The 27,995-nt window shown below is 36.6% G+C and overlaps 1 protein-coding gene across 1 annotated transcript; it reads left to right on the forward strand.

The window, feature by feature from the left end:
- The first annotated feature begins 1,666 nt into the window (after positions 1-1,666).
- Positions 1,667-27,995, forward strand: ecpas (Ecm29 proteasome adaptor and scaffold). The gene is made up of 49 exons (XM_039692240.2): positions 1,667-1,790; positions 2,571-2,701; positions 5,009-5,125; positions 5,282-5,400; positions 5,894-6,040; positions 6,134-6,305; positions 6,473-6,612; positions 6,704-6,782; positions 6,879-6,998; positions 7,089-7,174; positions 7,392-7,467; positions 7,559-7,608; positions 8,452-8,518; positions 8,613-8,735; positions 8,922-9,025; positions 9,117-9,240; positions 9,935-10,015; positions 10,110-10,323; positions 10,855-10,946; positions 11,494-11,628; positions 11,732-11,873; positions 13,770-13,942; positions 14,120-14,221; positions 14,479-14,602; positions 15,043-15,188; positions 15,281-15,335; positions 15,440-15,554; positions 15,782-15,850; positions 15,979-16,096; positions 16,193-16,360; positions 16,464-16,543; positions 16,637-16,742; positions 16,830-16,877; positions 16,973-17,091; positions 17,170-17,320; positions 18,363-18,428; positions 18,751-18,840; positions 19,782-19,848; positions 19,941-20,032; positions 20,127-20,193; positions 20,504-20,695; positions 22,685-22,896; positions 23,037-23,080; positions 24,814-25,006; positions 25,163-25,304; positions 25,386-25,491; positions 25,700-25,788; positions 26,387-26,458; positions 27,050-27,995. Exons 1-49 carry the CDS (start codon positions 1,769-1,771, stop codon positions 27,187-27,189), a joined length of 5,487 nt encoding a protein of 1,828 aa, XP_039548174.2. The 5' UTR covers positions 1,667-1,768; the 3' UTR covers positions 27,190-27,995.

Genomic DNA, 27,995 nt, shown 5'->3' on the forward strand with positions numbered 1-27,995 from the left:
AGACAGTTTTTCGACTTTTTCTGTTTTTTTTTTTTTTTTTTTTTTGGTTTTTCTTTTTGTCTGGGTACATTTTATTGATTCAAAATAAATTACAATCACTGTTTGAAATTGATTAAAATATGTTTTTTCACTTGCTCAGATGAATAATACACTTTTATTTTTGAAATGTCATCTTCAATTGAGTAAGGTAACACTTCGCTGAATCTCTTTCCTGTGTAATTTTTGAATAAATATTTTTAGAACAGTAAAATAAGACCTATATTGAGAGTGTCCTGTTTTGTTCAACAATATAAATTACACACAATCATACCTAAAAGGTGCTTGAAAATCCTTCTGTGTGCATATTACAATTGATATATATATATATATATATATATATATATATATATATATAGCCTAAATAAATCAGAAATGAGCGTAAGTTTTGAATGTTTACTCAATGACATGAAGCAAATGCTTCAGAAACCCACAGTTTTGGTCTAAATATTTTGAAAGATCCCAATACATCTATTTATTTTATTTGCAGAAGATGGAATGAATTAAAGAAATCTCTCTTCTGGCAGTTTCCCAATGACAAATTTACTCCATCATAGTGCACCTTTTTTGACCACAAAAGGTGTTCAATGTGCTGTATTTGAATTCCTAACAGTGGACATTTCTGATTTATTTTAGTGAAGACTTTGAGGCATATAAAAATTAAACTACCCTGAGCAATATTCACTTGAGTAAAAAAGGTGACAAGCACCATTCTTAAATAATATTTAGAAAAACATTTGTTTATTGTTTTTTTAATTGTTTTTTATTTATTATTATTATTATTTATATTTTTATTACACACACACACACACACACACACACACACACACACACACACACACACATATATATATATATATATATATATATACTGTATATATAAACCATATATATATATATATATACAGTATATAGACTGTATATATACACCATATATATATATATATATATATATATATATATATATATATATATATATATATATATATAGCCTATGTATTTGGTGCAAATGTTGTTATCTGGGCAAAAATGTGAAATTTTGATAGCTTTTTATAACAGTATTGCAGACTTGTAAAATTAATGAATATCCGTTGTCACTATTTCTTCCAATAATTTATTTATTTATTTATTTATTTTTGTTAGGTGAAACTTAACAAGCTGTTTCACTTCTGTTAAAGCTCATCTTGAAATATTAACAACAATATTAAAGTTATTCTTTATAACAGCAAAAAGACTTGTGTTGGTTAGAGTTATGGTTAGGCATGTTTAACCTGACACTTTTTAGAATTACACTAAGGCATTTTACATAGGCTGCTTATAAAAGTATGATCTATCAATCAGCCAACAGAAGGCATGAAGAGCAGTTTTTCTTAGCAAAATCTTTTGATCTTATTGATCATATAGAGGCCTTTGAAATTAATAAAATATGACACTGTTGGCTTTATTAAATAAGTTTCTTAATTAATTAAAAAAGTATCCTATATTGCTTAATTCATGTAGGCCTGTATCCTGTTCAATTTTTATTTGCTTTGTAGCATTTTACACTGTATGAACCTACTCGATTATATTAATAGAATAAAAATGAGAGAGAGAGAGAGAGAGAGAGAGAGAGAGAGAGAGAGAGAGAGAGAGAGAGAGAGAGAGAGAGAGAGAGAGAGAGAGAGAGAGAGAGATATGTTGTCTCAATAGGAGTGGCAGCGCTGGTGGTGGTGTGTCTGACTTCACTTCAAACATGGCTGCACAGGACGAGCTCAGTAAGTTTAACTCAATCTACATGTTGTATTGCTTCATTACTGCATTCTTCAACACTCTCTTCATTATTGGTCACTTAAATGAAGGTTGAGCTCATCTTGTTGTCTTTTTGCTTACCGGTAGTTACTGTTGCATAAATAATATTTGTAAAGTGAATATCAGTTTGGCAGCTAGTCGGCTACTATGTGCTTACAGAGGCCCAATGCTCAGTCATGCTCCAAAATGAAAGTAATTCTATTGGGTTTGTCTAAGTAAGAGGATTCTTCAACTTGTATTTTTCGTGCAATTAGCGTTATCTGAATGTCACAGTGGTCCAGGACCGGTTGTCATTTATTGACAGCGTGAGAAATTACTCTAGCATTAGATAATAAACGGTAACGTTGGTTAGCAGTGAAGCTATGCAGCTCGCACGCTAACCAACTAACGTTAGCGACTTTGAACCTCTGTATTTACTGTTTATCTATGTTTACAGTTAGTCTTATTATCTGTTGTTCATTTGCAAGCTTGTTGGATGATTTTATTGTAAGTTTATTCGTTTAATCATTCATAGAGAGCCGGTGAAGGACATCTCATGGATATAGCCTGGATTTCATTGCATTCATTCACAGTGTTACTTTAATACATTGTTTGAATAAATAAGGTTGTTATAATTAACCTGTGATCTTACAGGAATTATATGAGCAAGTCTTTCCATTCAAATAAATTTGAAAATAGAGGTGGTCCTTTTTCATTTTGAACACTATCTGTTGCTTACTTTCTTTTTCTTTGTTTCCTTATCATAGACCAGTTGGAGCGTGTGTTTATGCGCTTGGGTCATGCAGAAACAGATGAGCAGTTACAGGATATTATATCCAAATTCCTGCCCCCTGTCCTCCTCAAACTATCCAGTGTGCAAGAGGGGGTTCGCAAGAAAGTAAGTGTGTGTAGCAATTAAGGGTCAGCAGAAAATATAAACATTTTCACTTGCATTTCTGACATATCTAATTATGAACTTGTTTCTTTTAAATTATGACCATACAACATGTTGTGTATTATTATGCAGCGTGTCAAATGTTAACTCTTGTTTTTAATGAAAGTTATACAGTGTCACACAAAACTCTATATTTTCTGGGTTGTCTGGAAATCAGACTCATAGCCTGCATGGAGATGCTTGGGTCTGTAATAGTAGAAAACCATTGAAAGGATAATAGAAAAAAAAAGTTGCTTTCGTTGAGCAGATGTTTTCAGTATTTAGGCCCGGTTTACACTTGGTATTATGCGTTTTGGTTGATCACATGACAAGGGAGACACATAAACGCTTGCACCTGGTTTTTTAATTTTGTCTCCTTTGTCGACTTTTAAGCCACTTCTGTCCTGGTTTCTTCGAGGGGAGGGTCTATGGGTGGATAAATGTATGTTTCCTCCCCCCCCCCAGATCTGTCGATCTAATGGACAAAAATAAGCTTGTGCAATTTACATATGAATGTGCATGGAGACAACGGAAAAACATTCGGAGAGCAGCAGAGAGAACATTGTACATAGTTTTTTAAACCAAACTTGAGTCTTCAGCCAAGAAAGTTTAAAATCCTATTGGGTTAGCCTGCTTCCTATCATGTTCATGCATTAGGTCAGTAGGTGGAGAGCAGGTGGTCATTTTTGGCTGTTTGACCACTTGAGCGTTTAAACTACGAAAGCAATCCGGTCGAATGCGTTTTCAACTTCCTCTGGAAGTTGGCAAAAGTGGACAAGCTCAACTTTTTAGACTCCGTTTATACCTGTCGTCCACTTGTGATCCGATCGACCAAAATGCATCATAATACCAGGTGTAAACAGGGCCTTAGATCACTCGGACCCCCAGATATGATCATTCTTGTGGAATGACCCCCATCCCAAAATGTGTGAAATTTTATTTGGAGAATATTGTATTACATTATATGTCATTAAATTGTTTTATTGTACTGTTAGATTATTTAGGCTATTAATTAATTTATTTGTTTATTTTAGTCATTTATTTAGTTTATTCTTATTTTTGGAAAGATGTTTTTATAGTTCTACTCTAGATTTTTCCAAAATTCTTTTGAAGCTGCAGTCTGTTCTTTGTCGCCATCTCTGTTTGAAATCTGCAATTGCAGTCATTCACGGAATTATCAATTTTACATGAGTTGTACTTCGACACGGCACAGCGTGGATGAACACAATGTTTGAGGAGACTGAGAGGCTGTCAGTCACCACGCCGGTGTCGATACTGCCATTCAGAATCACAGACTATTATTTTTGGAAGTATGACCAACATAATAATTTTCACCGGAAAATGTCATCTGAACTAGTAAGAAACATCCACTTTTGTTCTGGTTCTGATATTGCAGTAAATCGCTCTGATTAAATCTAACAATCGCTTATCATATCACACAGAACCGTGCAAATTTTACTTTGTTCTCAAATTGTTAATGTTAACAACATCAACATTGCTTGACTACATGTAATGTCCTTCCGATGTCTATCCTTGTTTTCGCATGGGTCCGGTTGCAGTCTGTTTTTTTCTGTAGCCACTTCGAAGTCCGAACGAAGTCTTTTGTATTTTACAGCGGGTGAATCTGTTGTCACTGGTGATTGTCGTTTGAACCTTTCTGGCTCCGCCATCAAATTGATAAGTTTAATTATATCAAGTGCTGTGAGAAAAGGCTATAAATCTCCACCTCCAACATCCCCACACTCAATATAGCCTACTAGCCGAGACTCTTCTTTATGTGTACAGATGTGTTTGTACAGATGTGACATAATGATGCAAAGACATGCTCGAATCTCCAGCAGAAATCCCCCAGTACCACTGGAATTAAAAACATTATTACAAGCTTACCTCTTTAAATCGAGCTAAAGCAAGCAGATAGTTTTGAAAACTGGCTGGTTGTATATTTTCTCAAATATGTATTTTGGATCATTTTTAACGCCCAAAAAGCTACAGACTGCAGCTTTAAATGTGTTCAATATAATTTGTTAAATTATTTAATATTTTCATTTTATTTCATGTTACATGATTAAAAAGAAATTCGACTCACTATAGTTCTCTACTGTTAGATTGTATTTATTTATTCCCACAGCTCCCCTATAATCCCCTTGCGGGTCCCGGGACCCCAGATTGAAAACCCCTGCTCTAGTAATTGATAGTTAGTAAGTAGCACCCATGAAAAGGATTTCAAAGAAGATCTATTAAAGAGCTGGATTTTATTTCCGCTGTCTCCAGGTTATGGAATTGTTGGTTCACCTGAACAAAAGGATAAAGAGTCGACCCAAGATTCAGCTGCCTGTAGAGACACTGTTGGTTCAGTATCAGGATCCTGCTGCCGCATCTTTTGTCACGGTATGATCGCATACCCTCATGTCCCTTTTCCCCACTGTCAATATGCCTTGCGACTACCCTTGAAATGGGTCATGTTTTTTTTCTCCCAAGGTTGTATATAAATACCCATATGATATAGTGAGAACTTGTCATGGCTGACTGTGTTTGTGCTTGCAGAACTTCACTATCATCTATATAAAGATGGGCTATCCCAGGCTGGAGGTGTCCAAACAGTGTGAGCTGGCACCTACTCTACTCACAGCAATGGAGGGCAAACCTCAGCCCCAGCAGGACAGGTGAGTTTAAACTTTATTTGAAAAGAAACAGTTGTTTTTATTAAGGTAGAATGTTACTGGATATAAACATATTTACAATATATCCTAAAATATATCTAAATATTATTAAATGTATATATACACGCACGCTAATTTCCATTATGCTCACAGAAGCTGCATTTATTTGATTAAAATACAGGTAATATCGTTGAATATTATTACAATTTAAAATAATTATCTATTGTAATATATTTTAAAGTGTAATTTGTTCCTGTGAAGTTTTCAGTATATGATCCTTTCAAAATCATTCTAAAATGCTGTTTTGGTGATGGACTTTTTTCAGGAAAGTTCATAAGAAAAGCTTTTATTTGAAATATGAATTAATATTTTTTGTAACCATGCGAAAGTATTATATAATATACATACATATATATTTTTAAATAGCCATTGTTATTGTAAATATATCAGTACTGAACAGTATAGATAATGTAGTTTGTTTCCTCTCTCTGTCTAGTCTGATGCACCTGCTGATCCCTACACTGTATCATATGAAATATCCATCAGAGCCATCTAAAGCTTCCCCATTTGTCCTGACGGAGAGGCCCAAAACTGTACAACTGCTCTTAGAGTTCATGCTTGATGTTCTTCTGATGCCTTATGGGTATGTCAGCTAAATGTGTAAAACAGGTTTGAGTTGGTAAGGGTATTTACTGTTTTTTTGAATCTCATTAACTCTTTTTGATATTAAATAAAGGTTTGTGTTAAACGAGCCTCCAATTCGTCCGGCCCCCTCATCTCCACAAGGGGGATCTGGAGCAGGAGCCGCTGCAACACAAGGTCTCCCTCAGCCTCCTCCGGGAATGAGCGTTTATGCAGTTAAAAGGGTCATTGGAGAAGCTCAGTGGAGCCCAGAACAACTGGAGCAGGTGAGGATGCTCAGAAAAAGTGTTGGTGGATATTTTTAATGTGAGATTTTGAGCCTCCATTCTGTTTATACCAATAATTATTTAAAGAATCAACAGATTGAACTCTTTCTGTGGTGAATTTCATTCTAATTCTTCATTGAGTAACCTTTTTAGCATTCTGTTTGCAGTGTAAGCTGGGGATTGTGAAGTTCATAGAGGCTGAGCAGGTACCTGAGGTCGAAACGGTCATTCACTTAGTTGTGGCCTCAAGTGACACCAGACACAGTGTTGCCACAGCAGCTGATCTGGAACTGAAAAGCAAGCAGAGGTGAGGCTCTCTGTGATGAGATGTTAAATGAAAGAATGAGGACTTGAAATAATATTGAAACTCATCTCTTGCATCCTGTTTTGTACTGCAGCATTGTTGACTGGAACAATCCACTCATTGTCAACAAAATGTATAAAGTTTACCTGGGTGATATTCCACTCAAAACTAAAGTAAGTACATGCATTGCACATGGTCGGTCTAATATTTTTATTACTTTTATATTCAATGAGGTGTGTTTTTTTTTTTTTTTTTTTTTTACTACCCAGGGTGCCACAGTGAAGCAGGAGCTGAAGCATGAGCCGGTCAGCACCAGAGTCAAGATGAAGATTCTGCCTCATCTTCTTCGCTCCAGACTGGCTGCTGAATGCTTTCCTGCTAATATACAGGTCAGAGAGACCATGTTTGACAAAGGAAGTGAATAAGTAAAGAACTTGTTCAAAGGATGTCATGGTGACCGTGATTGTCTGTTCATTCAGGTTGTCTATGACGGACTTTTCGGAGCAAACACCAACAACAAACTCCTGTCCCTCACTCTGCAGTTTGTACATCACATCTGTATGGTGTAAGCATCAATGATCTCTAAGAGTCACGTAGAAATTCACATTTACTACTATACAAAATATTTGATAGGCTGATATGTTAGCCATGAATACAACCAATATTTTACTGAGCGTAATGTACTACTTTCACAAGTGCTCTTCTGCTTTGTGTGCATTTGATGTGCATCAGATGGTCCGTTTTGTCATTGTGATCATGATAATAATTGTTTTAATTTGAAGGTGCCCTGATACCAACAAACCTTTGGGTTTGATGCTGCTGAATGGACTTACCAAGCTTATTAATGAGTATAAAGAGGTATGAACGCATGCTGAACAATTGAGGTTATCAATTATGGCTTTTCTGAGGTTTCTATTAAAGTGACTATAATTAATTTTATTATTATAAGGACCCCAAGCTACTGTGTATGGCTTACTCAGCTGTTGGAAAACTTTCAAGGTAATACAATCATTTTGTAACAAACTAAAATAATAGGTAACACTTTACTTGAAGGGGTGTGCATAAGACTAACATGACACCTTCATAATCATGACATGACATGTGTTATGAATATGAAGGAAGTTTTATGCATTTGTGTGACAGCTGTCATTAAGTTTCATTTGCTCAGTTATGACATTTTTAATGCAAAATATGACTTTGTTTGAGATGTCTTTGTTATGACAACATGACATAAACAAATACATCATATTGTCAGTGTCTTTGTCATGACAACTTGACATTACTAAGACAACACAACCTGTCATAAACATGACATAGCAGATTCATTATCAAACTAAAGAAAGCACCTTGCTTTATTGGTTAACATTACATTAAACTGCTAAGTGGTTGGTTTTGACATGGGCTGTCATGAAGCCATTATAACTTTTTAATGACAAATTCAATTTGTACCACTGTAGTTGAGGTCTCGAAAAATAGTCATGACAGAGTTATAATGGCCTCATGACAGCTTAACTTAATTTTATGTCAAGTTGTCACGACAAAGACGCTGACAGGTTATGATGTTATGGTTTATGTCAAGATGTCATAACAAAGACATCTTAAACAATGTCATATTTGCATTCAAAATGTCATTACTGAGCGAAAATCACTTAATGACAGTTGTCATAAACATGCATAAACTCTACTTCATATTCAAGACATACAGTATGTCATGTCATGGTTATGAAGGTGTCATGTCAGTCTTATGCACACCCCTTCAAGTAAAGCGTTACCAAATAAGGTATTTGAATATTTGAATACATGTGTAATTTTTATTTTTCATTTTTTCCTTTGTTATTATAGTCGAATGCCTCAGCTTTTCACGAAAGACATTGCATTGGTACAGCAGTTTTTTGAGTCCATGTGCAAGGTTTGTTTGGAAGACGTTTTATACATAAATTATCCAGTTATTACTGAATGATTTGTTGCATGATTTTAAACCTTGTTTCTCTTAACGTAAACAGGAGGAATCTGATGTGCGATTGGCCATACAGGAGGCCTTGTCAATGATGGTGGGAGCGTATGCTAATATTCAGGGGGCACTTCTGAACCTAATGGAAGCGCTTGTGGCTGCATACATCACAAAGGTTTGTTATTTAACTGTTATTACAAGCACCTTGAAAGAATAAATACAAATGCCAAAGCTAAAAATGGAATAACAAATTTCAACTTGAATGATATAATGCATAGTTATTTAACCCAAATTTCAGTATGATTAAATATTAAAATACCATGCCGTGTGTAATGTCCTGTTGCTTATGGTTTTGTGTTAGCCGGAGGTGCAGGTCCGTCAGGTAGCGATGAAGTTTGCTAGCACAGTGTTTGGTCCTGATCACGTAGCCTCTAGATATCTCTTACTGCTGGCTGCAGGAGATCTGTGAGTACATACTTGCACTTCCTGTAGTTCTTTCAAATTTTCAATTATTTGTCATGATGAACATTAAACATCATATGGTCTGTATTTGCAGTCGTGAAGAGGTATCTGGGGAGGCTCAGCGGGCTCTAAGGTCTGTCCCCTCTACAAAGACCGAGAAAGAGGGATCAAGACCCATGCCGTCATTCCCAGAGATGGCCAGCTATATCCACGAAAAGGTTTGGTGTTTTGATTTATGTCTATAGATATCATCTCCACTGGTGTGTCATGACCCAAAATGGGTCTTAGACCTGTTCTGATTCTAAGTGCTATATAATATATAACTGATCACATGATCATGTATCGTTAAGCACTCCTTTTACAAGTCTTGACTTTAACAGTTTGTTCCCATGTCTCTGTAATTCACTTTTTAGTCCCTCTCTATGAAGCTCCTTCTTTTAAAAAGTGCAATGTGCTCTTATTGGTTGGCTGGGTCAGTATGTTGTGATTGGTTATGTGCTTTGAGTGTGTTTTAGAAATGCCATGATGCTTATCATAACTTTGTTAGATCTGGGCTGAAAAAAATAGCTTGTCTCAGCTAGGCCTCTCCTCCTTTTTATTGCGGATGCCTTTGGCGGGAATTATTTAAATTAGGTCTATAGAGATGTGTATGTTCCCAGAAGGAAAACTTTGAGGCATTTTAGGGCGAGTTTGTGGTTTGTAACCTTTCAGACCTTATTCATACACCAACATGACACAATAAAGAAAGTTCAAAATTTAAAAAATATTATAAGTCCTTTTTAAATTCGGTTTCACTTGCATTAACATTGTTTTTGCAGATCCCAGTGTGTTTTGTGCAGTCTTTTATTGGCACAACTAAGTAAAAGCTACCAGCTTAAGTAATAGAGACTGATATTTATGTATGTGTCATAGGCCGCTCAGAGATTGAAGACTCCTGCGAAATACATTGTTGGTACTTCCACACTGCCTTTTAATCCTGCCACATTTGGAGAGGTAAAATGACAGTCTTTAGAATTTTTCCAATAATGAATGGCCACATATAATTTAAATTGAACAAATGCTATTTTTTACTCTTTTGTTTCCATAGATAGTTCTTTATCTTAGGAGGTGTCTATCTTATAGTGCTGGAGCCACACCCACAACTCAGAACCTGATGGACATGCAGGATGATGCTCCTCTTATTGGACGCTATGTTCAGTCATTACTGTCCAATGATGATTCTCCTGCCAATAAAGGAGGAGAGGTCAATCCAGTTCATGTATACATTGACTTACTGCAACAGCTACTCTCAGCTGTAGGAGGTGAGGAAGATTACAAATTGTGGTTTCTAAAGGAGTGGGCAGTATGAAAATATATATGAAGAGTTCAGATGCAAAAGCCTCTAAATGCCATTTGAAATTTTCTTCTTTAATGATGATTTTTATCAAACTTATATATTTAAGTTCAGTAATTTCACTTAAATAACAATTCATAGGTAATTATCATTGCAATTTAAGTGAAATTACTGAACTTAAATATACAAGTTTGATAAAAATCATCATTAAAGAAGAAAATTTCAAATGGCATTTAGAGGCTTTTGCATTTGAACTCTTCATATACTGTGGGAATATATATCGGGTGGTGAAGATTTTTATGCAGTGTATTCACCAAAACAGAAAACTATAGTTCCAAGCAAAATATTCAAATCTAATTTATTGAAAATTTGCTTTACTGCAAACCTGTAATGTATTTAACGTGTAAAACATAATCTATAAGAAAAGAAAGTGGATTATCATAAATTAATTTTGTGTGATCTGATGTTGTGATCTCATCACATTAATTCATTAATACAGGTATTCCAGTGATGTACTGTCTTTTGGAAGTGGTCTCTGTGTGCCCAGAGAAACTTACTCCCAAGTTTGTAGACAAAATCGACTGGATTAAAGTAATTTTTTATTTAATTTTTAATGTTGTATAATATTACTGTTCAAAGGTTTGGGGTAAGTAATTTAAAAAAAAAGAAATTAATACTTTTATTCAGCAATTTAAAATTAAACATTAAATTGATCGGAAATTGACAAAGATTATGGACAGTATTGCTTACAAAAAAGTTCTATATCAAATATTTTTATACATTAAAGAATCTTGAAAAAAAAATATTAAGAAAAACAAAAATATTAAGCAGCACAAGTCTTTTCACCATTGATGATAAAAGAAATTGAGCATCAAATCAGCATATTAGAATGATTTCTAAAGAATCATGTGGCAATGGACTAACTAATGGTTATATTAGTTATTCAATTCAGCATTGACATCACAGGAATAAGTTATGTTTTAAAATAATTTCTTAATAATTTGAAATAAAAATCTTACAGAACCCAAACTTTTGAATGGTATGTGTATATATTATATCCTCTGGAATGAAGAATTTTTACTTAAGAATGTTGAACTATAAAAAATAAATTTGTTCATTATTTATATTAATTTTGCAGGGTCTCATGAACACTAATAAAGAAGACCTGCGTGAGTTGGCAGCACAACTGTATGCCATGGTTGTCTCTACTATGTCTGGAAATGAACTTAGAACTGCTGTGCAAAATTTGATCAAGACAACTAAAGACATGCATGTATGGAAAAATATTATTTAATTTTTATATTATAAAAAATATATATTTTTTTATAATTTGATTAAAATTTTCACTATTATTATTATAATTTTTTTACATTTAGAGTCCTGAGACTCAGCATGGTGCCATCTTGGCTCTGGGCTACATGGTGGGCAGATACATGAATAAGAGGCGGGGCCTAATGCCTTCTGAAGACTCTCCCAAAGAAAATGAGGAACAAATTGCCATGGCCACAAAAATCATCGGTATGTGTGTTTTCAGAGTTTTACATTCGACATCTGATATAGACCTTATTCAGAGCAGCGCCATGACAGGTATGAAAGTGAGGCTGTGAGGGATAGATTTACCGTTTTTCCAATGGCATCCGCTGTAAAAAGCTGAATAAAGCGGCTAGATTACTTGCAATTTTCCACAGCTTACATTGTCGGGAGTTTTTTGTCAACTGACATTTTTTGGAAAGATATTTTTCCAGTGTTTCATGAGCAGAACAATACGAAAACACATTCAATAACAGTACAGCCCATTGAAGAGATGCAAGTCTATCCCTCACAGCCTCGCTTTCATTCTCATTAAAAATCAAAGATGGTGCTGCTGTGAATAAGGCGTATTGGGATGCTCTTAAATAACAATTCATAAGTTAACATGTTTCGATGCAAGTAAGTTCTGGGACTCTAGTGGCAAAAGGTCCAAATTATTAGGGATATTTTTAGCTGTGTTGCTGTAAGCATTTGAGTAGACACTGTCTAGAGTGAGTGTATGTTTTTGTCATTGACATTTCTAGTGAGCACAGCCTCAAATTGTTGTGGTGTGTGAAGTAAATTATATAAACTCCAACATTTGTCTTTCTGAATGGATGCATGATGGTGTTGTATTAAAGCATTCGTTGTAGCGCACTGCTTCTCAATGCCCCATTAGTTTTGATTTGTTGAGCAGATGTGATTTCGATTTCATTTATGACCTGTTTAATCTTTGAAGGTGCAGCGAAATTTTACTTTCACCTCTGTAACCGGAGCTGAATGTCTTTTCCCATGAAACGCATCAGTCATGGTCCCACATGGCTAAACACCCTCTGGCTCAGCCTGCTACAGTAGCCCTGCCTCACAATCAGGCTATTGGTGGAAAGGCATCAGACCTGACCGGATGTTTAGATGGAGCCTGGGGGGCACAATGCTTACACTTTTGGGGGAGATAAACCAATGAATGGCATACTAAAGGCCCGTTCACACCAAACACGATAACTATAAAGATAACTATAGATGCGTCCACACCAACAACTGATAACGGTCTTTTTATTCTAAGCACGTGCGCCCGCGCTGCGGGTTCAAGGTAACGAGAATGGATGACTTGCTGCTTTACGTTACAAACAAATATCAAAAGAAAAACAGGCTCTTTTAGGGATCCTTAATAGACGAGAGGAGTTGGGATCTAAACAGTGAATCTAGCAAGTCTATTGTAATATCTAACAGTGAATTTAGCTGACAAGTCAATGATGGGATAAAAACATCGCCTAGTCAACACTTTATGTAAACAACGACTTTTTCACTGCAACTTCAGCAATGTTGTCAACTTGCGCTGGATAGCCCACCTGAGGTAATTTTGTTACTGAAACTGCATAATATCTCATCGTTAATACTTCTGACCGTTTATTCCCAGGTTATGACCGATTGCTTTCCATATATCCATCTTTTTTAACGTATTCTTTCAAAAGGGGGTTTGACTTGTCAAACAGTGGAGGTATTTTTTGTTCCTTGATGATTAGGCCTAACTTCTCTGCAATGTCATCTACCATTTTAAATGCGCGAGACCTTTAAATTAGAATGGATTCTGATTGGTTGTCAGTGTTTTATCGTTGGACAGCTGGAAAAAAATCGCTCTGAAAGTGATCCCAACGATATCGTTCCTCATATCTTTATCGTTATAGTTGTGGTGTGAACGCTGTTATCCTTTAATATGGAGAACGATATTTAGAATTATATCTTTATATTTATCGTGCTTGGTGTGAACGGGCCTTAATAGTCAATGAACAATAAACTGGGTTAAGACAATGTATTTTAATAAAAAAAAAAATCTTACATGCTTCTCCCTTAACTATTGTCCAATTATAGGAATTTAACATAAGCTACCAATGTGTTTGTCTACAGGTTCATTTTTAGATAGTGAGTCTCCTCTGTTGATTGTTGCTGCTGTGACAGCATTGGGTGAGATTGGCCGTAACGGTGTGTTGCTGATGCCGGCGGATGGAAACGGCTTCACTAAACTCAGTCTAGTGGATAATTTGCTCGCCAGGATCCCATCTGGCAAAGAGACTGGCAAGGTAAAATAAAACACTCAGAGAGTAAATACGTGTGACTGTATTCTTGATGTGTGCATTCTAAATTTAACTAAGTGCTTCTGTATTTATCAATTTCCACTCTTTCCACACTGTAATTAAGGTTATTATTATACATTTTTGGTATTTATGGTACTGATCAGATGCTGTTTGTGTTATCAGATGAAAGAACGTGCCATCCAGACTCTTGGGTTCCTGCCGGTGGGAGATGGAGAATTCCCACACCAGAAGAAAATCCTGCAGGGTCTCATGGATTCCGTAGAGGTGATGTTATGACCCTCTTCATGACGCATCACCACTGAAGCCAATAATATTGTAACTTCCATTCATTCAAAATAAAATACTGACAAATTAGACTGTTTATTGTGGATTATATATAGAAGTAAAAAAAAATGGTTAATGAACAATGTGTTTTGTCAGCATAGTGCAGTGAATTTATATTAAATAAATATTATGAAAAAATCAACGTTGCTATTTCTTCATATTCTTTATTGTTAAATGTTTGTGTTTTGTTTCTTTAGGCCAAGCAAGTGGAGCTGCAGTTTACAGTGGGGGAGGCTTTAACTAATGCTGCTGTAGGAAGCTGTTCTGGAGCTGCCCGAGATGTGTGGACATGCACTGAAGACCAGTACTGCCCTCCTGAGAGTAAGTATGTCTGGGAGAGACAAAGAGAGGAAGCTGTGCGTGTTCAGACAGGGCTCAAGCACACAAGGGAAAGCTTTTCCAGATACTTGTCTTTTGGACAAGTAAAACTGTTTGTTTACATGCCTGAACACTTTTGGCAACATGGAACGAGGCATCAGGAATAAGTGCACTTTTTTCAGCATTATTTATTTAAAATGTACTTCAATTATTTGGTGTCCTTGTTAAAGTGTAATTATACATTTTAAGAACTGTTAATAATAATGAACTGCATTTACTTTAGGGTTTGGTTTAGGATTAGTTTGTTTGTTGCATGTAATTATGCCTTATTTCTACAAAAGTAATTACATAGTGTTACCACATTATTTTATTTTTTGTTGGCAAGCATGTTGAGCCCTGATTCAGAGTTGTGCACTTAAACTATTTATCTCTTCCTCTAACAGATATAAAGAATAATGACATAGTCCCCTGGGTGTTAAACTCAATCTTGTCTAAATACATACCAAGTCCAAACCCTCATGTTCGGCAGGCTGCCTGTATTTGGCTCTTGTCTCTAGTCAAGAAACTCAGCCATCACAAAGAAATACAGGTAAATACACATACAAAAACACACTGTCTCATTTATACACGCAAAGAAACCTTGACGTTTCAAAATGTCTGTCTTCTATTTGTCTATTATAGTCTCATCTGAAGGAGATACAGACGGCCTTTATCTCAATCTTGTCTGATCCAGATGGTGAGTCTCGTTCTGCTCTTTTAAAGATAACATTACATTTTGAAAGAGTATCTAAAGTCTGGGAGCTTTTGGGCAAGGTTGATAGGGATCATCTGTGTGTGTAGAACTCAGTCAAGATGTGGCGTCTAAAGGCCTGGGGTTGGTTTATGAGCTCGGAGGGGAACAGGATCAACAGGAGCTGGTATCAACCCTTGTGGAAACTCTCATGACTGGTAAAAGGTATTAATAAACCAGCTTATTTCTGGTTCCGTTCATTATTATTCACTTTTAGGGTATGATTTGTCATATAACATTACATGGATTTACCAAGCTCTTGAACATAGTGCAAACACTACTAACCAGATCCACACTGAACATATTCTACATTTTCAATTACTTGCATCACAGAATAATATATCTTGGACACTTAGCATGTGCATTTTGGCTCTTGACTCTTTTGTTTTCAGAGTCAAACATGCCGTCTCAGAGGACACTGAAGTCTTCCAGGGAGAGGCTCTTGGTAAAGCACCTGATGGGTACGTCCTCCTTTTAGTTCACTTTAGTTTCAGATTGTTTAGAAACATTTTAGGGAGGAGGACTTTCCAGATTTCCAGACTAGGATGTTTTCTTTCATTGTATGTTGAAAGATCTTTTATTTTGGTAGGCAAGGACTCTCCACCTACAAAGAGCTCTGCTCATTGGCTAGTGATCTAAACCAACCAGATCTTGTTTACAAGTTCATGAATCTTGCCAATCATCATGCCATGTGGAATTCCAGGAAGGTGAGCTATATTTACCACAATTATAACTTGGTAACTTTAATCATTTTTTTTAGAGCTTTATTTAATTAAGATCATGCAACTCATCCTGTGCTGTAGGGTGCCGCATTTGGATTTAACATCATTGCAGCCAAGGCTGGTGAGCAGATGGCTCCTTTCCTGCCTCAGTTGGTTCCCCGCCTCTATCGATACCAGTTTGACCCCAACCTGGCCATCAGGCAGGCCATGACTAGCATCTGGGATGCCCTCGTCACTGATAAATCCATTGTAAGAGATAAATATTACTCAGTCATAAACTACATTGCTTAACTACATTGGGGACACTGTAGTTTTAATGATTTGTCACATTAATTATATTTGGTTTTGGCAGGTGGAGAAATATTTTAAGGAAATTCTTCAAGATGTCATATCCAACCTCACTAGTAACATGTGGAGGGTGCGGGAGTCAAGGTAATGTGTCTATATAGCCTTGGAAGAATGTTGATTTACACCAATGGTAGAGCAGGTTTATGTCATCAGAACCCTTTTTTTGTTTTTGTTCAGCTGCTTGGCTTTGAACGATCTTGTACGTGGAAGGCAGGCAAGTGATATCATCGACCGCCTGTCAGAAATCTGGGAGACTTTGTTTCGGGTCCTGGATGACATTAAGGTGAGCTGTTTTCTGGGCTTATGTTTGTGCTTTGGTTCTGACATTGAACTATTTATGTTTGACCATCTTATTTGTTTCTGGTTGTAGGAGTCTGTTCGTAAGGCAGCAGATCTGACTCTTAAGACTCTCAGCAAAGTGAGTTGCAGCACTGAATGCTGGGTAGCCCATTGATTTTCCACTCAGGGACACCACCTATGACTGACATTTGTGTGTGTATGTTTCTCCAATAGGTGTGTGTGCGCATGTGCGAATCGACAGGTGTTGCTGCTCAAAGGACAGTGGCTGTGTTGCTGCCAACTTTACTGGACAAAGGCATCGTCAGCAACGTATCCGAAGTGCGGACTCTCAGGTAGAACACAATCATTTACCAGCCACGCACAAAAAACACTAAGTATTCAGAGTATAAGTGAGTATTTTTGTGTATTAGTATCCAAACTCTAGTGAAGATCAGCAAGACAGCAGGCAGCCGTCTGAAACCTCATGCTCCTCGACTCATCCCGGCTCTGTTGGAGGCTCTGAGTGTGCTGGAACCACAGGTGCTCAACTACCTCAGTCTGAGAGCCACAGAGCAGGAGAAGGTGAGCAAAGCAAAACAATCTGAACATTAGTACTCTTAGGTGTCAGGTTCACTTCCTGCTCCTCTTCATAAACAATTGAGACCTGTTTTACCATCCTCAAGCAGAATAATAGTGTTTAATATAACTCAACCTTATAATTAGAACCTACCATTACGTATTCCATTCAATACATGTGATCATTAAAGGGTTAGTTCACCCAAAAAGGAAAATTAAGTCATTAATTACTCACCCCCATGCTGTACCAACCCTGTAAGACCTTCGTTCGTCTTCGGAACACAAATGAAGATATTTTTGATTAAATTTGAGAGCTGTATAACTACCACATTGGCTCCTAAGGGACTGCCTCTTGACGGCCCAGAAAGTCAATGGAGAAAATGTTTAAATATCCCAAGTGACTACCGTGGCTCAACTATATGTTTATCAAGCGACGAGAGTACTTTTTGTGCGAAAAAACAAACAAAAATAACGAGTTTATTTGACTATTTCTTTTCTTCCTTGTAGGCCAGAAACGAGATTTCCTTAGATTTCCACGACGCATGCGCGAGAATTGCTATCTGCTTACACTACTTCAGATCGCAATTCTCGCGCATGCGTCGTAGAAATCTAAGGAAATCTCGTTTCTGGCCTACAGTATTCGCGTCGCTTGATAAACATATAGTTGAGCCACGGTAGTCACTTGGGATATTTAAACAGTTTCTTCATTGACTTTCTGGGCCGTCAAGAGGCAGTCCCTTAGGAGCCAATGTGGTAGTTAAACAGCTCTCAAATTTAATCAAAAATATCTTTATTTGTGTTCCGAAGACGAACGAAGGTCTTACGGGGTTGGTACAGCATGGGGGTGAGTAATTAATGACTTAATTTTCATTTTTGGGTGAACTAACCCTTTAAGAACAAGAGTTACAACAAAATATCAATAAATACAATAAATGGGACAGACAAAACAAATTATTTCTGCAATTTCTTTTGATGACAGTGAGATTATAACATGTCACATTTGTTTTGAATATATTGTACTCATTATTTTCTTTTCTGTCTGTGGTAGAGTGCCATGGATGCTGCTAGGTTAAGTGCAGCCAAGTCCTCTCCTATGATGGAAACCATTAATATGGTAAGACACCATTTTTATACACCGTCCTTATGAAGAATAAGGATTAAGCGTTGAGCTGCATTCTGATTCAGAGTGTCCCTAAACAGTGTCCGCTGCTCTCCTCAGCATCTCTAGAAGTTCATTTCACTGATGACATATCAATTTGTCATTTTTAGGTAATGAAAGTCTTATAAGCCTAGCATATCCATTATTTAGTTATATATTCCATATGGGGAATTACTGGAGCATTTAATTACATAAAACATCTATACCCACATTTACAGGATGTTTAAAAGTGTGTTTTGTATAATGATGTTTATGTGCACTGTGTTTGTGTTTTTAGTGTCTGCAGCACTTGGATGTGTCTGTGTTAGGAGAGCTGGTTCCCAAACTTTGTGATCTGCTAAAGAGTGGAATTGGACTTGGTACAAAGGTAAGAAACTTTGCGTTCGTTCACAAAGAGCTCAAAAGGTTTTACGAGCAAATGCAAAATTTCCCAGGGGAATGCAAAATGTTTTGAGACCGTAAGCCATTTAATGACCAGCACGTTAGTTGACTAGAAAAAATTGCTATAAAGAGGAGTATTTTGCTAAATATCGGCACTATATTACATATTTATTATATTTTTTACTTGTGTCATTACATAATTGTTATTATAATGAAAACCACATTATATTTAATTTCTCTCTGTATGTTTACAGCATTATGTGAGATGTATTTTTTTCTTGAGAAAAATTTGCATGCAGGCTATCTACTGTAGCCTACCTAATATTTATCAAAATGAGTCAATATTGAAACAAGATTGAAAACAAAACCAAGAATTTAATTGAAATTGTGAAAATTGTGTTGAGCAATAATACAAATAGTAGCCTACCAAATAATTGTACCATGTAAATATCGTAACATGTCACTAAAGTTAATAAAATTCTGTTTAGTTACCATATGTTTTGACAATCATAATTACACATTGTGATGCAAGTTGTTATTTTTAGATACCCTCAATCCATCGGTTTCTCTTGTGCAATTAAAATATTGTGATAAAACTGTATGTCATGATAAATTAATCTATCAATTAATCACAGCATAAAAATTTGATACCGGCACATGTCTAATCACACAGGACGCGTTTTTCAGAGACGTGGGGCAGTGGATAAAATTGTGGTGTCATTTTTAAAACTTGTTTTATTATCGCTAAACTATAAAAAAAACACTGCATTTTTAGAACAGTCATGCTGCAAAAGATGCGAGAATCAAGCACATGGGTCAAACACGTCCATCTAGTGCGTTTACATGGAGAAACAATGAAAAGAAGCGGGGTGGAATGGAAATGTGTTCTGTGTGAACCTATCCTAACAGTTGTGTGTGTTTTTATAGGGAGGATGTGCCAGTGTGATTGTGTCATTGACAGTGCAGTGCCCTCAAGATCTCACACCATATTCAGGTAACACACATCTATAAATCAGAGGTGTTATACTGAATGCAACTTATAAGTATATAAATCTTATACGTGTGTTTGGGTGTCTTATCCCACAGGTAAACTCATGACTGCACTCCTAAACGGGATCAATGACCGTAGTAGTGTCATTCAGAAGTCGTTTGCCTTTGCCATTGGACATCTGGTCAGGGTATGAAAACTTACTAGAATAAATACAGTATTTATTTGCCTTGAACCTAAGGCAACTACAGAGATACAAAACAATACTCTGCTTACCCCATCAGACAGCCAAAGATGGCAGTGTTGAGAAGCTTCTGCAGAAACTGAACACCTGGTACCTGGAAAAAGAAGGTATGAGGACTTTGACTGTGAAGTTATAGAAAAAGAAAGTTGTCACACACTCACCCTCATGCCCATCCAAAACCAACTGACTTGACTTCCATCCAATGAATACAAAAGAAAAAAGCTGACTTTGATCCTTATGGCAAAGAGGAACAGCCAACATGGACTGTCGAGCTTCAAAACATGGAATAGAGAAAGTATGAGTTTGGGATAGCATGAAAATGGTGTCATCAATGCCTCACCTTTATGAAATGAAAATAAGAATTGTATAAACCCTCATGCTGTTTAGATTTGTGAAGTGTTTTTCTGTGATACTCAGAGGCGCTGTACAAGTCCACATGCTGTCTGGTGGTTCATGCCATCAGTCACTACAGTCCCGATGTGTTGAAGGCTCATGCTGGAGTGGGTTTGCCGCTGGCGTTTCTAGGCATGCACCAGGAGGCTGAGGAAGAGAAAGGAGAGAGCACTGAGGCCAACCTGTGGGCTGAGGTCTGGCAGGATCATGTGCCTGGTAGGTTAAGATGCACAAACCTTGGAGAAGAAAATATTCATTTATGACCCACAGCTTCCATTTTAAACTAAAATTCCCAAATTTAATTTAACCTGTTTGCTTTCTTTTTTCTTCCAATGTTTAAAGATTGTAGTTTAGGTTAGGCCATTTATGCTATTATTTTTAAAGAAATAATATCTCTTAAGTTCACTTTTTAAAAAAACTTTTGCTGATAATTTACTTACCCTCATGTCATCCGAGATGTCCATGTCATTCTTTCTTCAGTCGAAAAGAATTTAAGGTTTTTGATGAAAACATTCCAGGATTTCTCCATATAATGGACTTCAATGGGAACCAAACGGTTCATGGTCCAAATGTCCAAACTGCAAACTGTTCAAAGGGCTTTAAACGATTTCAGACAATGAATAAGGGTCTTATCAAGCGAAACGATCGCTCATTTAAAAAAAAAAAAGTTTAAGTTTTATAAGCTCATATGCTCGCCTTGCTCTGTTCTTTGTGACTCCTATTCGAACTCGTTCATCAGAGTCAATTCGTTCATTTCGTTCGTTGAATGAACCAAATGACACGAAAAAAGATTTGTTCATTTTGATAAACGAGTTCGAATAGGAGAGTCACGAATGCGCATTACAGAACAAAGCAAGGTGAGCATTTGAGCTTATAAAACTTAAGCTTTTATTATTATAATTACTATTTTTATTATTATTACTATTTTTTTTTAAATGAGCGATTGTTTCGCTTGATAAGACCCTTATTCATCGTCTGGAATTGTTTTTAAGCCCTTTGAACAGTTTGCAGTTTGTACTGAAACTTTCTTTTGGACCTTGAACCATTTGGTTCCCACTGAAGTGCATTATATGGAGAAAAATGCTGGAATGTTTTCATCAAAAACCTTAATTTCTTTTCGACTGAAGAAAGAAAGACATGGACATCTTGGATGACATGGGGGTGAGTAAATTATCAGCAAAAGTTGTTTTTTTTAAAGTGAACTACTTTAAGTGAAGTGAGTTAACTTAATGATGTGTCAACACATGAATAATTGAATGCGAGTTGTGAATTGATTCATTGAAATGGACGATTCACAGCATATAAATAAGTGATGAGGAAATCAATGTATAGTCTGGTTGTTTCAGTGTATTTTGTAGGGACTTTTAAAGTTATCTGGAGACCCGTTACTGTCAGGCAAATGATACAGAGTTCATGAACCTTTTTAAGAACTCATTTGTGCTCCTATCTATCTAATCTTGTAAGGAAAACTGGGTTTGTCTAACATTATCTAAAAATCCCCTTTTGTTAGAACACAAGACTCATCATAATGGATGTTAAAGTGTGTATTTTAGGGGATATCATGAGAGAATGAATTAAAGGGATAGTTCACCCAAAAATTAAAATTGTCATTCGTTACCCTAATGTTTTTCCAAACCCGTAAGGCTTTCGTTCATCTTCGGAACATAAATGAACAACTTTTTAATGAAATCTGAGAGCTTTCTTTCCCTCCGTTGACAGTCTGACTACACCTTTCAAGCCCCAGAAAGGTAGTAAAGACGTCATTAAAGTAATCCATATGACTCTAGTGGTTCACGAGAGCATCACAGCATATTCTGTTGACCCAAGAACGAATGTTGTTGCGTCCTTGGGAGATTAATATTTTGTAAATAAAGAGGTAAATTGTTTTTTTTTTCACAAACCCAACACCTCACGTCATTTCATAAAATTGAGGTTAAACCACTGGTGTCACATGGATTACTTTAATGATTTTACAACCTTTCTGGGGCTTGAAAGTGGTGGTTGTGTAGATTGTCAATGGAGGGACAGAAAGCTCTCAGATTTCATCAAAAAGGTCTTCATTTGTGTTCCAAAGATCAACGAAAGTCTTACGGTTTTGGAACAACATGAGGGTGAGAAAGTTAAAAGAAAAATTTTCACAAATTAAACTCAAAATCATGAATGAATCGGTTTCCTCTCACATTTTTATGCATTCTGTATCTTAAGGCAGCTTTGGTGGGATCAGGTTGTACATGACCGAGCTCATAGCCATTACTCAGAGGGCTCTGCAGTCTCAGTCCTGGAAGATGAAGGCTCAGGGTGCCGCTGCCATGGCAACTATCGCTAAGCAACAAACGGGCTCACTGGTGGCACCTCACCTGGGAATGGTGTTAAGTGCACTACTACAGGGGCTTGCAGGACGTACCTGGGCAGGGAAGGTAATATACTCTCAGACTTTATGCACCTGGGAAAGGACACTTTAAAAATACATGACAAGCATGATCTCAGTGGTTTGAAACTGATTTCTACCTTGCTGTATTTGTTGCCACTGAAGTATTAATGGCTTATGTCTCCACAGGAAGAGCTGCTGAAAGCTGTTGGATCTGTTGTGTCTAAATGCAGGTTAGATTCTTTCAAACACATACAGTAGTTGTGCCCGATTTTACAGGATATGTATGATGTTTAGCATAAAACATTAGAAAATCTTAAATATGTGATCTTAAAGGGATAGTTCACTAAAAAATGAAAATTCTCTTATTAACAATTTTCTTCAGGTAAACACAAAGGATCATTTTTAGGAAAATAGGTGCTTTCGCATCAGGTAGTTCTAGGAAGTATCATAGAGAACTAAATGTTCCCAGAGAGCCATTTTTCTTGTTTCATTTGCACCAACACTTTCATTTGCACCAACACGGCGCTTGTTGTTGTGACTTTTATTTTGACAGTGCCATCAAAATAAATGTCCGCTGCACCGAGAACGCCAGAGCCTGAGCACACAGCGTTCTGTTTAACAGTCCTGTCTAACATGTTATTAGATAGAACTGACAATATATAAAAAAGTATTAGCGCTTGCCATGTGATTAATGTCAAATATCTTTAGCTGAGCAGAAATGCATAATTATGTTTCGCTTGGTCCATTTAAAGTTAAGTAGAATTTTTCCTCAGCATAAAGGTTGAGAGGTCCAGGTTTTCCATGTTCGTAGAGCTAGTTTGTGGAGTAAATATATAGGCTATAATCTTTGTGTGTGCACTGCTTATTTAAAATGGCGGGGGCTAGTGTTTCGTGTGCGATTAACCAATTAGTGAACGCTAACGTCACTGGTAGTTCCTATAGTGTTGGTTTAGACCCTACTCTGAAGTAGGAGCTAATTTATTTCCCCCAAAAGGCATTCCTAGAACTAAAATCATTCCCAGTTCCTGTTGCACGAACACGGCAAAAAGCCTGTGTACTTCTGCCATTAGTTCTAGGGACAAATGGCACTTTTCCCCTGCATGGTACGGCTTGGCCAGGTTTAGTTTGGCTCGTTTTGCTTTAGTTTGCCTGCATTGTGGGTGAGATCTCAACAGAGGTGGTACTAAAATAAGTACTAGGTAACTGTACACCGTGCAAACCCCCCCAAAAGTGAGCCGTACTGAGCTGTACCACTCTTGTGGGAAGGCACCATTTAAAAAGGTTCCTCTTGTGCAAAAGAAATTAATTTTTGAAGCTCGTGCAAGAAGTGGTGATTCCCTGTTACTACTCAAGCAAACTCGTGAACGTGCCTAGAAAATTTGTCTGGAAGCAATGATTTATAGTTAAAAGTTTAAAATTTTAGTATTTTTCTTACACTCACTTGTCGTTTCACTTCAGAAGACATTGATGTATGAGAAGACTCTGGCTGTATGGATTACAGTGACGATTGCTGTGTGTGGTTTTTCAAGCGTCAGCCAAGCAGAAGCCTTTCGCTTGCATTGTGTGGAGTCAGAGATGGATTATTTTCCTAAAAATCGCTTTTTGTTTATCTGAAGAAAGTCATATATATTGAGGAAGTACATATAGTGAGAGAAAAAAAAAGGGTGAACTATCCCTTTAAGTGAAGTACTACATTTGAAGTTAGATAGGATATAACTTAATTTACATCAGTTATTTACAATTTACATAAATGACCCTGTTCAGACCTTAAGATTAAGATTCTTAATTTTGTTGTGCAACTTTCAGTTGTGCTGACAACATCATTGAGCCGCAGTTGAGCTGCAGAGCATTTTTGGAAAACATAACTCGCCGTAAAAAAGAAATATTAGCATCTTGTTTAGTAAACCTATGAGCAGAACTGTACATTCAATATCATTTCATAACATGTGATTTATATCTGTAGTGTTGAGCTACAGAAGCCTGCGGTAGGTCAGCCAACGGTGAGCGAGGTGCTGGATTTGGTGCTGAAGGAATGTAAGAAGGAGAATCTGGTTTATAAGATGGCGGCTTTACGCAGTGCAGCAGACATCTTGGAGTCGACGCAGGAGGATCGTTTTCAGGAAATCACGGACATTGTTCTTCCAATCATTAAAAAGGTGCAGTAAACTTTAAATTCTTATTGTAAATCTCTCTTTTTAAACCTACTTAGCTTTGGCATTCAGTGTAACAATATCCCTCAATGTTTTTGGGAGCTCCACATCCAGTATCCAATTTAAAAACATACAATTTTGTGTGTTTTTTTTTCTGTTTAGAATCAGCCAGCAAGTGCCGGTTCCCCGAGACATGACGATGATGACGATGATGATGTTAAAGCTCGTGAATTACAAACAGAAGTTCTATTGTGTGCATTTGAGACGCTTGGAAAGGGCTGGCCTAAAACCATTCAGACACAGAGTAAGTCTCTGCCCCTGTGTTAGGTTTTCTCTTTAAGACTGGTAGCCGAGTGATGCCTAATGAGTGTGTTTTGTTTTACAGATCAGTTCCAGAATGAGGTTTGCAGGTTAATGTGTGATAGATTGAAGCTGAGCACATGGAGGGTTCAACTGGGAGTCCTGCGCGCCATGAAGGTCTTCTATCAGGGGTAGAGTGTACTCACTAAAAATATTGAAAGTTTTCTAACAGATGCCTTGTCTGTGGAAAATGCACTGTTTTTTAATCTTATTTGTTTTAGTGGAAATAGCAGTGCGTACAAGCTAGAAAAAGAGTAAAGTGATAAAGTTGCTGGTGAAATGCTTTACAGAATTGAAAATCTTATTATTATTTAACTGTCTGGTGTTTTTGTGTGCTAGGCTGTTGCTGTTGGATAAGGAACATCAGAACGCTGCTGTTTTGACTGAGATGTTGTCAGAAACCTGCACTGCCCTGGCATCACCACTAGGTGGAGATTCTCATTAACTTCTAAACATTAAACTGATACTCTGCTTTTTTTTGGTAATAGGCTCATTTTACAACTCCCCCAGAGTTAAACAGTTGGGTTTTACCGTTTTCGAATAGATTGAGACTATTTTCTGATATTTAGAAGAATATCAGTAACCAGACAGTTTCTGGTCTCATTGACTTCCATAGTATATATATTTACTTTCCTACTATGGAAGTCGGTGAGACCAGAAACTGTCTGGTTACTGATTTTCTTCTAAATATCAGAAAGGATTCGAAAAAGGTAAAACCCAACTGTTTAACTCTGGGGAAGTGGTAAAATTTGCCTTTTTCCAAAAAAAAAAGTGGATTATACCTTTGATTAAAGGGACGGTTCATCCAAAAATCAGAATGCATTTTTTAACTTTGACTTAATTCTTTCTTCAGAACAAAACAAATATTTTCAATAATGTTGGTGACCAAATAACTGTCGACTTCCGACAGAAATTTCTATTTCTTTTGTTCCACCGAAGAATTTTAATTTTTGGGTGACCTATCCCTTTAAATATGACCTTTTTATTCAGACTTGGCTCATGAGAATTATTCTTTTCCTCCCACAGAAAACAAAAGCTATTCATCAGTAAGAACAGATGCCTTGGTGGTAGTTGAACTTCTTTTGAAGAGGATTGAAGGTAGTGTTTATTTGCTTTTGACTTTTCATAAAAATAACTGATTAGTGTGTTATTACAGAAATGGCTTAATTTGATCATGCTTCATGTTTCAGCTGTGAATCTAAATAATTTTCTAATGATAGACAATATGCCAGTGTGTTAATGTAAATGCTGAAGGCTCTTTTTAAAGTGAAGGAATTCAGAAGTTGAAATCGTTTCAGAAAAATCTGATAATAGAATTGTTATTTTATGTAACAATACTGTTAAAAAAACACCAACTTTGGTTACATCCTAAACTGTAAAAACTACAATTTAAACAACTTTACGATAATTAGTTTTATAAAGATATAGATTTCTCATTTCAGCCTAACAAAGGATTATATATGTTATGTGTAATTGGTCTCTCTAACAGTAAAGTAGATGGTGGTTATGAAAAAGCAGAAATACGCTTATGAACACTAAGCATCATACTGAGGTGCGCTGACATGCACGATTCACTTGAATGGCCTATTTCAGTGTCAGAAAGGTGAATTAAAAGCGACAAAGATGCAGTTATGAAAGTGTGATAGAAACCTTCTCACTGTTAAGATTCGTGCTGCTTTATGTTTATAGAAAGTGATCAGTGGGAGTGTCTGTCTGAGAGGAGCCGGCAACAGCTTCAGCGGTCTTTAGCCACCATGGAAACAGACAGCCGTCCAGACCTGAAGGACAAAGCCCAGACAATGAGAAGAAAAATACAAGCCCTGCCATGAATAACCTGCCCGGTCACACTGTTCTGAGGGTTGATTTGGGAATCTCAATTGTACAGTTTCAGTAATAATTCTCACAGCCATATCATACACACCTGAGTTCACGTATTTTTCCGTAATATCTACACCAACTCTGTGTAGGCCATAAACCTTTTTCCCATGTATCAAGTCTTTGATACAAATGCTTTAACCAATGTGCAAAGACTACATTCGGCTACATTTAGCCATTTTCACTGACCATTTTAACCTTGTTAAAGTCTCAGTATGTGCAAGTGTGAGATGCTAAGAATCATAGATTGTGAAGCTAAAGGCTTGCTGCAGGTATAAACATGAAACTGCTTGTTTTGTCAAGAACAGGGTCAGAGCTGCCCTTGTGCGCATAGATTGCATTCAAAGAGGTTGAGACTACTTCGGTTGTCTATGGAAATGCCCCAGTTTGTTAAAGAAATTCTCCCATACAGAACTGTACACAGTCAGACTTTTGCTTTCTTTCATTCATTCATTCCTGTTTGAAAAGGAGGCAAGACAAAAGTCAAGCAGAAGAGACGAGGATCTATCTGATCTATAAAATTGAACTTTTTTTTTTTAAAGGAGGGTTGGTGCAAAGGCCTTATGCGTGTATTAAAGGGAAGTTTGTAACATGAATGAAACCTCAAACCTGCCTTTGCCCACTTTTGCATGTGTGAAAATACATTTTAAATAGTGGATAAATAAAATCTTTGGAAGGAGGCATGTTATGCTGGGTCTCATCTCACCCTTTGTATTTTGTACCCCTTAAATTAAAAATAAAGTTGTGCAATTTTTTTGGA

Source organism: Pimephales promelas, chromosome 6 (assembly GCF_988280905.1).
Source record: "Pimephales promelas chromosome 6, fPimPro1.hap1.1, whole genome shotgun sequence".
Classification (NCBI taxonomy): domain Eukaryota; kingdom Metazoa; phylum Chordata; class Actinopteri; order Cypriniformes; family Leuciscidae; genus Pimephales; species Pimephales promelas.

What these genes read in the sequence shown, in the direction of transcription:
- ecpas (XM_039692240.2), top strand. Translation starts at nt 1,769, where the DNA reads ATGGCTGCACAGGACGAGCTCA. An exon ending in CTGGCAGGATCATGTGCCTG is followed by an intron (nt 20,696 to 22,684) that starts GTAGGTTAAGAT and finishes CTGTATCTTAAG; the next exon opens with GCAGCTTTGGTGGGATCAGG. An exon ending in TAAAACCATTCAGACACAGA is followed by an intron (nt 25,305 to 25,385) that starts GTAAGTCTCTGC and finishes TTTGTTTTACAG; the next exon opens with ATCAGTTCCAGAATGAGGTT.